This window comes from Dipodomys merriami, unplaced genomic scaffold (genome assembly GCF_024711535.1).
Source record: "Dipodomys merriami isolate MVZ:Mamm:240054 unplaced genomic scaffold, mDipMer1.0.p SCAF_62, whole genome shotgun sequence".
Lineage (NCBI taxonomy): Eukaryota > Metazoa > Chordata > Mammalia > Rodentia > Heteromyidae > Dipodomys > Dipodomys merriami.
Genome location: NW_027206202.1, coordinates 1,523,908 through 1,536,289, shown reverse-complemented (window position 1 = coordinate 1,536,289; position 12,382 = coordinate 1,523,908). Strand labels below are relative to the sequence as shown.

Genomic DNA, 12,382 nt, shown 5'->3' with positions numbered 1-12,382 from the left:
GCGACAGCCAATGGTACCAACCGAGGAGGCAAGGATGCTGCTAGCAGGCAGAGTGCCAGCCTGGGGATAGCCGGTGACAACCGGAGACAAGCGCGAAAGGGGTGACAGTTGGGGACAGCACGGAGAAGCCCGGAACACTAGCGCAGCTCTTAACCAATGACTAGCCTGCTGCTGCCCTTCTTGAGTCCTTTGTGGGCCCCCATTTTCCATTCAGCTGCGGAGCCCCTTACTGATCCAGTGCTCTTACCCAGTACTCTATCTGACTGCCTCTATAGTCAGAGCCCCCAGATACTTTAAGGAATTTATCTGTCTAGATTCCCCATTTCTGGCAGAAATCCCAAGCCCAATTCCCTCTCCCAAGTTTCCATCCATCTGAGTTCTTCACCCAGCTTCAAGCTCTAGTTCTCCCAGACCCCATCTCTCCCCATTCTAGTGAGAAATCACAGGACCCAAATCTATGAGGCTTTGCTATCATGAACTTACTGTTCTTGAGAAGGTCCAGGAACACAGGTATATCAGTCATCCCCTCTCCCCTCATTGGCTCATCTCTCTGTGCTCTTTATTTCTAGAACCCATACCCCAATATCACCAGCCCTCCCCCCTCACCAGGTTGCCTTTAGGCCATAAACATAAAAACCAAATTTTATGAAGTCCAACCTTCCCACTTCTAAACACGAAGGGATTAGAAGGTCTCGGTACTCATATGGTACTCCACCACCCTGAAATTTCAGACAGATCTAGCTCTCAAGGAACTTCCCAGTTCTTCTTTGGTTTCTGTCAGAGGTTGCTCAGAGCCTCCTAACTCAGACCCAAATACTGTGATCGCCTGCCTATTCAGTATCTGGCCTCCTCATTGTCCCTATCTTCCATTTGATTCAGGTTTACTGAGTACTGCCCCATTGCCCTTTTTGGAGGCCTCCTCCCCTCCCAGAAAGGACTAATAAAGTGGGCTCCTCCCTGGCATAGACCCCCATGGTAACCATATAAGGCCAGGCAGCTGCCATCTGAGGTCGGGAGGGGCTGGCGCAGGAGGCCAAGGGCAGCTGCTAAGTTTAGGGTGGCTCCTTCTCTCTTCTTAGAGACAACAGGTGGCTGGGCCCCAGTGCCCAGAAAAGAAAATGTCTTAGAGGCATTGGCATGGGATTGGAGGAGGGGAGGGGAGGATATATCTTCCTCAGGACATTAGGTCCTAGAGGGAGCTGTAGGAGATGGGTATCCTTGCCTATCTGGATCTTCTTCCATCACTATTTCCCCAGACTTCACTCCATGAAGACCCATAGGGTTAGGAGAGGGTACATCAGAGTCACATAGCCAAACTCTCTTACCTATAGCGAAAAGAGAAGTCACTAACCATCCACCCACATCACATCCCAGCCACCTAGGATAAGGTGGCAGCCAGCTTCCCTCTTTTTTTTTTTTTTTTTTTTTTTTGTCAGTCGTGAACTCTGGGCCTGGGCGCTGTCCCTCAGCTCTTCAGCTCAAGGCGAGTGCTCTACCACTTGAGCTACAGCGCCACTTCCGGTTTTCTGGTGGTTTATTGGAGATAGGAGTCTCACGGTCTCTCCTGCCCGGGCTGGCTTTGAACTTTGATCCTCAGATCTCAGCCTCCTGAGTAGCTAGGATTACAGGTGTGAGCCACTGGCGCCCAGCTTCCCTCTTGATGTCTTTACCTCCCTTCCACTGAGGCCCAGCCTCCACATCAGAACCTAGAGAAATGATCTAGTCTCAGACTAGTCCATGTTCTTTTCCTGCTTCAAAATTTGCCAAGCTTATCAGTCTTTACCACTGCATTGAATGTCCCCTACTGTCTAGTCACTAACATTTTGTATCCTCTACTCTAAGCCTATGATTGTTAACAACTCTAACACCTGATCTTTGCTCATGCTGGGCACTCTGCTTAGTGTGTCTACTTCCTGAAGCCATTCCTATATTCCCAAAGTTACTGTGCTGTCTACTTTTAGACTTCTGGCCAGCAGACATATCACTCTTAGCATTTATTCCTGTCTTCCATGGCTAAACTATTGAATTTCACCAGGGAAGAGCTTAACTGTTGACTATAATACAAAATTCTGCAGTATGAGAGCTGTTCTCATTTTATAGAAATGAAACCCAGGCCCAGGGGTTTAAAGCTCAAAGCCTGAAACCACAGACTATCTTTCCTCACAAAAAAATAGGACAGGAAATCTTCCTGAGCTTTTAGATTCCACAGGTATTTCTTTCCCATCTTTAAGCTTTGCCACTACCTCCACACCAATACACAGTGGACTATGAATCCTAGGATGTGGGTGCACAGGGACTGTATTTACCAACATGTACTCACAAAGCACAGCATACTACCTGTGTACCCTGTAGGTAACCAATCAATGGTTACTATACCTTTACACCACCTATTCTAGGCCTCTTTGGGGAGGAAAAAAAATCTTTCCTGCCTAGGTCCTAATGAGACATTCATCCCAAGACCCACTCCCTCCTCCCTCCCTAGGCTCCAGCTGCTTCAGGCCCTCCAAGAAAGGAGAGGCCCTGAGCTGGGCTATTTTGGTATCTGGGGTGGGCACCAACAGGGCTAAGGTTACCCTGGTATGCTAAGGGCTCCCCGGGGCAGGGCTATATAACTCCAAATGGACTGCTCCAGGCTGACTCTCTGCTTTGTTCCAGCTGGAGCTCCTGCCTCACCCCCAGAAGACATAAGACATGGTGAGTGAGAGAATCCCCTGCCCCTGGTCAGATCCCTTATACTCAGCCTCACCCTTGAAAAGAAATAAAAGATGATGCTTGTCTTTCTTAACATTACTAATAAGAATAAGAAACAGGCATAGTGATGATCTAAAGAACTTAAGGATAGTCTTCCATTCCATTCACCAGGGTCTAGTCCCCCTCAAAGCCTGTTCTGTCCTTTCTTGCATTCCATCTTCCTAAAGTCTTCTGGGACATGATGATTCCTACTCCCATTTTAGAAATGAGGTTCAACCAGAGTAAATGAGTAGATCAAGGCCACACAATTTGTCTGGGACTCCTAGGAGTCCCAGAGTACTGAGAAGGGAAAGAAGTCTCTACCTATTGGGCAGGATGAAAGGAATGGGATCCCAGAACTACAGGTAGGATTTGGGGGTTGTAACCTTTGGGCTAAGCCCCCTCAGCAAAGAAATCCCAAGGAGGGGAAAAATTACTTTACAAAAAAAGGATTCAAGTAGGTGCCGGTGGCTCACACCTGTAATCCTAGCTATTCAGGAGGCTGAGATCTGAGGATCATGGTTCAAAGCCAGCCCAGGCAGGAAAGTCAATGAGACTATCTCCAATGAATCACCAGAAAACTGGAAGTGGTGCTGTGGGTCAAGTGGTAGAGTGCTTGCCTTGAGCTGAAGAGCTGAGGGACAGCAGCCAGGCCCAGAGTTCAAGCCCCACAACTGACCAAAAAAAAAAGGGGGGTGGGCTTCAAGGGCTGGAGATCTGGATCAAGTGATACAATGCTTGCCCAGCAATCTCACTACCAAGAAAAATAGGGGAAAATGGGGGGGGGTGAAGATTCTTATAATAGTCCTAGCTACTTGGGAGACTGACTAGGCAGGAGGATTAGTTGAGTTCAAGGCCAGCCTGGATGACAAAGGGAGACCCTATCTTAAGAAAAAAAAGGGGGGGGAACCCCACAAAAAACTTGAATCTAATCATTGCTTCCATAGCAGTTTAAGGACTGGCCCATGGACCCTTTTGCCCAATCCTCACTCCTTAGGCACCCAAGAAGGCCAAGAGAAGGGCAGCAGCAGAAGGGAGCTCCAATGTCTTTTCCATGTTTGACCAGACTCAGATCCAGGAGTTCAAAGAGGTGAGTAAGGGGAGATGGGAGACCAAAGACCAAAGACAGCTCTCCCCTCCCCTCCCTGGAATGTGCACCTGTTGGGGGGAGGAGGAAGGTTTAGAATTCCTTCCTCCCTTCCCCCTGCTTAGGGTGGAAGGGGACAGCTGGCTGGGGGCCAGAATCTGATCTGGCTGAAGCCAGACTATGTGGGACCTTATTCTTTCTCACCCCTTCCCTCTCCAGGCCTTCACTGTAATTGATCAGAACCGTGATGGCATTATTGACAAGGAGGACCTTCGGGACACCTTCGCAGCCATGGGTGAGCCCCATACTCCCACCCATAAATAGTCAGTACAAAACTCCAGCATCCAGGGGAATGTAGTTGTCTTAGGCCTCAGTTTATCTAGCTAAGGAAAAAAAATGAAGTAATCTAAATTTAGGGGACCCAGTCCCAGCCCCTGCTTCCCCTATCCCCCTGCAGGCCGCCTCAATGTGAAAAATGAGGAACTAGATGCCATGATGAAGGAAGCCAGTGGCCCCATCAACTTCACTGTCTTCCTGACCATGTTTGGGGAGAAGCTTAAAGGTGAGTGAAGCGTCCTGGGGTTAAGCCCCCAGTTGCCTCTTCCCAGACCATCAGTCACTCTTCTGACTCATGATGTCCTCTGATCCTTTAGGCGCTGACCCCGAGGATGTGATCACAGGTGCCTTCAAGGTCCTGGACCCAGAAGGGAAGGGCACCATCAAGAAGCAGTTGTAAGTGGTCCCTCTCACTGTTTCTACACAGACGACTCCTTAAATTCTTACTAAGGTATTGGCCAGCCTAGGCTATATAGGCCAGGTCAGTCTGGGCTACATAGTGAGTAAGAAAGAAAGAAAACTCGTGGCTCACACGTGTAATCCTAGCTACTCAGGAAGCTGAGATCTGAGGATAGCAGTTCAAAGCCAATCCAGGCAGAAAAGTTGGTGAGACTCTTTTTGTTTGTTTGTTTTTGTTGTTGTTGGGGGGGTCCGGTCGGTCGTGGGGCCTGAACTCTGGGCCTGGGCACTGTCCCTCAGCTCTTCAGCTCAAGGCTAGAGTTCTACCCCTTGAGCCACAGTGCCACTCTGGCTTTTTTCTTTTTGCTTATGTGTTGCTGAGGAATAAGAACCCAGGGCCTCATGTATGCAAGGCAAGCGCTCTACCACTGAGCCAGCTTCCCAGCCCATTGGTGAGACTCTTATCTCCAATTAACCACCAGAAAACTAGAAGTGGTGCTGTGGCTTAAGTGATAGAGTGCTAGTCTTGAGCAAAAGAAGTTAAGGGACACTGCCCAGGCCCTGAGTTCAAGCCCCAGGACTGGCGAAAGGAAGGAAGGAAGCAAGCAAGGAAGAAAGAGAAAGACAGAGACAGAGAAACTTAGTAGTAGGATTACATTTTTGCAGCACATTGGGACAAACTTAAGAGGGAGCAGTTTTGGAAAACGAGTGAAAGATCTAAGAGTAGGCCCCAGAGAAGCATGGGGGTGGCAACGGGGATGGAAGTGGACAGGAATCATGAACCCAATCTCAATTCCCTTAATGTCACCTCTCCAGCCTGGAGGAGCTGCTTACCACACAGTGTGACCGCTTCTCCCAGGAGGAGGTGAGTGGGGAGAGAGGCTGGGAAGGAGGAAGGAACTGGGAGGGAAAGGGCCAGGAACTGATGCTGAGGTATGAGTGCATCTTCCCTCAGATCAAGAATATGTGGGCTGCCTTCCCCCCGGATGTGGGCGGCAACGTAGACTACAAGAACATCTGCTACGTCATCACGCACGGTGATGCTAAGGACCAGGAGTAGAGAGGACCCTTTTAGGGCCTCTGGTGGCCAACAACACTTCCAGCCAGTCCGATCCTCACCCAGACAAACTCCCAATAAAATTCAACTGGTCTTTCTTTCTTATTAACGGCGCCTTCAGTATGTTTATGTGAGAGGGGCTCAAGTTCAAAGCTGGGCTGATACTGTCCAGTGTTCCAACAAATGAATGAATCAAGGGCCAGGAGGCCAGCGGGCTGGGAGGATGGAGAACACTCGAGTGGATATGAGAAGCTGATTTTATTGAATGAAGAGGGGGACACCCCCAAAGGGGAGAGGAGCGGTCTAGGCCTGGCCTGGAGGGCTCCTCTGCAAGAACTGGGCGGGGAGTGGGTTTGGGGCGCGGCTTCTGGCGGGGCGGGGCGGCACATTCAGGCATAGTGCTCCGGGGCTGAACCATTTAGTCTGAGCACCTGCGCAAAGCAAGTGCCAGGGCCCATCTAGTGGTTGGGGTCCGGCTGGGCAATCGGAGCCCGGGGATTGGACAAGCGACCGACTTAAGGCGGAGCCGAGGTAAGGAAGGGCAGAGGCGGGGACCTCAGAGAGAGTCCGACTGCTCGCCCTGAGCCTGGCTCTGCTGCATCTGGGCCTGCATCTTCTCCAGCATCTCTTGCATGCGGCGTAGCTGTGCGGGACAAGATTGCAGGCGATGGGACCAGGCAAAGCCCAAGGGGCACCGTGAAAATGACCCAGGGCCTCGTTTGGAGGGGAAGTGAGGCACTTGCTCACCTCTTCGTCCTTCTCACGGATCAACTTCTCCGTCTCGGCCAGAGGCAGCATGGGCAGCGGGATCTCTGTGGCACTCTGACGAGATAGCTTACTGGGAGGATGGGGAGGGGGAGATCGGAGTCAGGGGCGGGGTCTGGGTTTGGGGAGAAGTTGGGCCTGGGAGGCGGGGCCGCGGACGCTGTGTTAGGCAAAGTGAGAGGAGAAAGTGAGGGAGAAGTCTTGTTGGAGGCGGGGCTTGGGGCGGGGCCTACCCGAAAGGCTGCCCTAAGGGTCGGGCACCAAAATAAAAGCATCTAAAATAAGTCGGCGCCAGCTCTCACCTGCGACTGGCTCGGTCTCGCGCCCCAGGCCTGGCCAGGCTCTGGAGGCAGCGGGCTCGGTAGCCCTCGTAGAGCAGATCGTGCGTCACCTCTTTCAAGTCCTGCAAGTGTGTCTGCACCAACATCCGTCTCAGGTTCAGGAAGTCACAATGATGTGGGTTCTCCACTGGAGGGGGGATGGGGGGACCCAGAGCTGGACGGGGAGCTTCGGGCCCAACCTCAGGATCAAGGTTAGGTGCACTGGGAGTCCTGCTTTTGTACTTCTCAGGGACCCACATTTTGCAACCCAGGCATCCCTAGTTGGATTCCCAGGAACTCCCCGGACCAGTGCCCACTCCAATTTCACATATCAGGTGCAGGCTCTGGGCTCCCAGCTGGCGCCAGAACGTGTCTACGCCTTACCCTCCACGGTACCCCAGGAATAGCGGCGTCCCCTCACTAGTCGGGTCCCGCCATTCTTCACCACCTCGCAGGAACCAACCACTGCAAAAGGAATGCTTTCCTAGAAGACAGGGATCAGGGGTCATGTCGGCCCCTAGTGGGCAGAAAATGATCAGCTTCCACCTCCACATCTGCCTTCTTGGTTTCTGTCTCTTCCTCCTGTGCCTCTCCCACCTTCATCTCCTCATTCTGCCTCTTGAAATCTTCATCTTCATCAGAATCACATTCCGGAAACTGGTAAATATTGATCTCCTCCTCCTTCAACTGGTCCCGGATCTCAAAGGAAACAGATACAGAGTGAGGAACAGAGGCTTAGGGAATATTGGCATGGCCAGAGACAGTGGATGGTCAGAGACAAAAGAAGAGAGGAAAGACAGAGATGGTGAGGGATACACATAGAAAGTAACCAAAAATAAAATCTAGTTGGGTGCTGGTGGCTCACGCCTGTAATCCTAGCTACTCAGGAGGCTCAGATCTGAGGATCATGGTTCAAAGCCAGCCCAGGCAGGAAAGTTGGTGAAACTCTTATCCCCAATTAGCCACCAAAAAACCCGAAGTGTTGTGTTATGGCTCAAAGTGGTAGAGCACTAGCCTTGAGTGAAAGAGCTCAGGAACAGCACCCACACCCTGAGTTCAAGACCCACAACCGCCACCACCACCAACAAAATCTTAAAGGCATAGATGGTTAGAAACTGAGAAAGGTGGGACAGATACCCGGAGATCAGGAGAGACAAACAGCAGTGGGCAAAGGTTCTGAAGACACCAGGTAGGGGCTAAAACAATGTCAGAGATCATCATGGCCAAGTGGGTCTTAGCCAAGTATCTAGTTCTGGTACTGAACATCCATCTTGTTCTGACCCTTTCAGGAATGGCAACCCCCTGCCCACCTTCCTGGGACATTTTCTCTTATAATCTAGCCTGACACTTAGAATTCTAAGAAAGCCAACTTCCTCCACCCCACACCCATCTAAAGAAAGAAAATCAAACCTAAGATTGTGTTTGGTCATGACTTTTCACTTTAAGGTCAATGCCCACACCTTTTGCTTGAGGGCCTGGGTTTCCTTAGGCATCAGAGCATCTGCTTTACCGATAACTGGAATGATGTTGACTTTCTCATGCACTGCCCGGAGGAAGGCCACATCTAGGGGTCGGAGCCTGCACCCAGAAATTAGTCAGGACCAAGTTCCAATAGACAGACACCCCTAACACTCCCACCCCTCGGGTTGTCTTTCAGACCCCCGGCCGAAGGGCGAGATGAAGTAGAGGCAGCAATGAACCCGGGAATCTTGGATGTTCTTCCTGTTCAGTCCACTCTCATCTCTGAGATACTGTTCAAATTGTTCCTCAATGAAGCGAACCACAGGCAGCCAGCTGGGGTGTGGGAAGAGGATGTGGGGGGTCAGAGATCAGAGGCTAGAGGACAGGGACGGGGATAAGGCTAACCAGGGCTATGGGAACAAGAAATAGTTCCTTTGCTGCCAACCAAAGGCATCAAAGGCAACGGGTGGGGACACAGGCGAGATGTCACCAAGCCCAGAAATGACTTCCTTTTGAATCCAGGATAGACTTAACCCTGTGATTGACCCCTGGGCCTCCAGATAGCTGTTTTGAGAAGCTCATCCCCCATCCCCTGCCCTTTTCCTCACCAGTCCGAGCAGTCCACAGAGTCCCCAAAGCCAGGTGTGTCCACCAAGGTCAGCTTCACCTTGATACCCCCCTCCTCCATCTCCACACCCCTGCGCTCAATGGTCAGCGTTCGTGTCAGACGGGCTGTGGGGGTGGGGAGAAGCCAGACTGAGTTCCTTTCCCAGCAACACAGCTGCTGCCACTCGTTCTTCAGGGAGAGAAGCAGTGGCTACCGAGTCCCCAGCTGGAACAGAAAAGAGTCAGTCTAGGGACACAGCCAAAGGAGAGGGCAGGAGGGTCTTACCATTGGCATCTGGCACCTGCCGATCCTCATACAGGTTGGTAAGGAACAGGCTGTTGATGAGGGTGGATTTCCCCAGCCCTGATTCCCCTGTGGGCAGACCAGGCCAATCGATCAGAGGAAGGGAGAGCTAGGGTTCCCTGGGGACACCACCCATTTCCCCAAAGCCCTTCCTAGAACCCCCAGACCTGCCACCATGAGTGTGAAGTCAAACCCCTTCTTGACGGACTTGCGGTGCAGCTGGTTGGGGAGGGCTGCAAAACCCACATACTCCTTGTCCTGTTGGGAGGGGTGAGGGGGACTCCATATGAGGCTCTGTGGAATAGCCCCCTTATCACCTGAACCCAAAGGCTAGGAAAAGTCAGCCTACTGTGTGTCAACCAAGGTTTTGGGGGGAGGGGGCTCTGGAGGGAACGGGGTAGGGATCCTGGGCATAAGGACTCACCATGGCTCCACTAGCTGTTGCTGCACCTGGTATCTCTCCCCACTTCCTCTGTGAGGCAGGAAGTTGAGTGCTACAAAGAAGGGGGCGGGCAGCATAGGAAGTGGAGATGCTTCAATTGGCCCAGGCCAGAGAGATAGGGAAAGACAAAACCAAGAAGAGTTGGGACTCCTACATTCTGGATCCCTTTACTCATCACTCAGTACTAGCACACACACACACACACACACACACACACACACACACACACACACACACACACACACACACACACACACACACACACACACACACACACACACACACACACACACACACACACACACACACACACACACACACACACACAAGCACTGGGGGTGTGGCTCAGTGCAGAACACGTGCCTTGAAAGTGCAAGACTCAGCTAAATGCCAGTACTGCAAAAGATAAGCAATTACTCTCTCTGAGCCTTAAAACTAAGTTTCTACAAGGGCCTGCTCCATCTGGAGCCCACCCGCCTCCACAACTCCATGTTCTTCTCTTTTCCCTTCCTTTTCGTTTATTATTTTTCTTTTAGCCTCTGTTATGACTGAATTGTATCTTACCCTTCCTCCACTAAATTCCTATGTTCAAGTCTTAGCCCCCCAGTGCAAATCTATGTATAGACAGGATTAAATGAGGTAGGGCTGAGAAGGTGGCTCAGTGGTAGAGCGCTTGCCTTGCATGCATGAGGCCCTGGGTTCGATTCCTCAGCACCACATAAGAAAAAAGCCGAAGTGGCGCTGTGGCTCAAGTGGTAGAGCGCTAGCCTTGAGCTGAAGAACTGAGGGACAGAGCCCGGGCCCAGAGTTCAGGCCCCACGACCGGCAAAAAAAAAAAAAAAAAAAGGATTAAATGAGGTAATTAAACTTAAACAAGCTTGGAGCCCGTTGTAAGTGGTTCATGCTTGTAATCCTAGCTACTCAGGAGGCTGAGATCTGAAGATTGAGGTTCAGAGGAAGAAAGTTTGTGAGACTCATCTCCAATTAACTAGCAAAAAGCCAGAAGTGGAGCTGTGGCTCAAGTGCCCAAGCCCTGAATTCAAGCCCCAGTGCTAGTACACACACACACACACACACACACATACACACACGCGCACACACACACACACACACACACACACACACACACATATTTGGGGCCCTAATTCAATAACAGTAGTGTCCTAATAAGTGGAAGAAACACAAATTTTCTGTTTGTGTCTGTCTCTCTATCCTTCTTTCTGTCTCTCTGTCTCTCTCTCTTTTTCTCTCTCTTTGTGTGTGTATACCCACAGGGAAAAGGCCAAATGAGGACACAGCCAGTAGAGGGCCATCAGCAAGCCAAGGAGAGAGGCCTCCAGACACCAATCATGCTGGCACCTTGATCTCAGATTTCCAGTCTTCAAAACTGTGAGAAAATAAATGTCTGTTGTTTTAGACACCCAGGCTGAGATATTCTCTTAGGTAGACTCCAACAGACCAACATAGCCCTAAAACTCACTCCTCTGTCTGTCCATCCTAAGGCAATTACGCTACTGTGCTTAATATGTACTTTTTTTGTTTCTATACATTTTGAAAAATGTGCCATAGAGGTACCTTTTACTTGGTATATATTTATATAGAAAGGTGTGTTGTGTGTATGTATAGTTCTAGAGGCCAGATCCAAGACTTTATATATGCCATATATGTATCTTTTTTGTTTGTTTGTTTGTTTGTTTGTTTTGGGTCCGGTCGTGGGGCCTGAACTCTGGGCCTAGGCGCTGTCCCTCAGCTCTTCAGCTCAAGGCTAGCGCTCTACCACTTGAGCCACAGCACCACTTCCAACTTTTTTCCTTTTGCTTATGTGGTGCTGAGGAATGGAACCCAGGACATCATGCATGCAAGGCAAGCGCTCTACCACTGAGCCACCTTCCCAGCCCCTATCATTTTGGTTTTTATCTATTTATTTTGTGCTAGTCCTGGGGCTTGAACTTGGGGCCTGGGCACTGTCCCTTAGCTTTTTTTTTTTTTTTTTTTTGGTTGGTCATGGGGCTTGAATTCTGGGCCTGGGTGCTTCCCTGCGCTCTTCAGCTCATAGCAAGTGCTCTACCACTTGAGCCTCAGTACCACTTCTGGTTTTCTAGTGACTTATTGGAGATAAGAGTCTCACGGGCTTTCCTGCCTGGGCAGGCTTTGAACTGTGATCCTCAGATCTCATCCTCCTAAGTAGCGAGGATTACAGGTATGAGCCACCAGTGTCTGGTTTGTTTTGTTTTTTTGTTAGTGCGTCTCCCTATGAAACCAAGACTGGCTTCACAGCACCATCCTCCTGCCTCAGCTTCCTGAGTGCTGGGATTACAAGTATGTACCACAAACCCTGACTTATTATATCCCTACTTCAAGCTCATTACTAGTTTATTTCTCCTATGTAACCTAGAAAAGTCATCTCTCTGGGTCTTCCTTCTATTCTAACTAACAAGATTGGGAGTCCTAACACGCTAAACTCACAGCTTTAGTAAATACATATGACTATGGTGACACATAGTCATTTAGAACTGTGTGACCTTGTGCATCTTTAGCTTTCTGGTGACTCCATTTCTATACCTGTTCAATGGCCCCAGTGATAATTCTATTCTTGTAAAAACCTGAAAAAGCCAAGACCTGGGCTGGGAAGGTGGCTCAGTGGTAGAATGCTTGCCTTGCATGCATGAGGCCCTGGGTTCGATTCCCCAACACCACATAAGCAAAAAGGAAAAAAGCTGGAAGTGGCGCTGTAGCTCAAGTGGTAGAGCACTAGCCTTGAGCTGAAGAGCTGAGGGACAGCGCCCAGGCCCAGAGTTTAGGCCCACAACCGGACCCCCCCCCCAAAAAAAAAAAAAAAGCCAAGACCTGGTGGCTCACACCTGTAATTCTAGCT

At 50.3% G+C, this 12,382-nt stretch overlaps 2 protein-coding genes across 2 annotated transcripts; one reads left to right on the top strand and one right to left on the bottom strand.

Moving 5' to 3' along the window:
• The first annotated feature begins 491 nt into the window (after positions 1–491).
• Positions 492–5,714, top strand: LOC138814891 (myosin regulatory light chain 11). Its single transcript, XM_070003987.1, has 8 exons — positions 492–510; positions 2,656–2,694; positions 3,728–3,820; positions 4,037–4,112; positions 4,275–4,379; positions 4,471–4,549; positions 5,369–5,417; positions 5,508–5,714. The coding sequence occupies exons 2-8, from the start codon at positions 2,692–2,694 to the stop codon at positions 5,610–5,612; spliced, it is 510 nt and encodes a 169-aa protein (XP_069860088.1). The 5' UTR covers positions 492–510; positions 2,656–2,691; the 3' UTR covers positions 5,613–5,714.
• A 134-nt stretch (positions 5,715–5,848) lies between these two features.
• On the bottom strand, positions 5,849–9,591 carry LOC138814973 (septin-1). Its single transcript, XM_070004138.1, has 11 exons — positions 9,490–9,591; positions 9,233–9,323; positions 9,048–9,134; positions 8,764–8,887; positions 8,354–8,488; positions 8,155–8,272; positions 7,292–7,393; positions 7,079–7,178; positions 6,677–6,842; positions 6,357–6,447; positions 5,849–6,252 (listed from the first exon to the last, which is right to left on the bottom strand). Exons 1-11 carry the CDS (start codon positions 9,490–9,492, stop codon positions 6,166–6,168), a joined length of 1,104 nt encoding a protein of 367 aa, XP_069860239.1. The 5' UTR covers positions 9,493–9,591; the 3' UTR covers positions 5,849–6,165.
• Between the last annotated feature and the right edge of the window lie 2,791 nt (positions 9,592–12,382).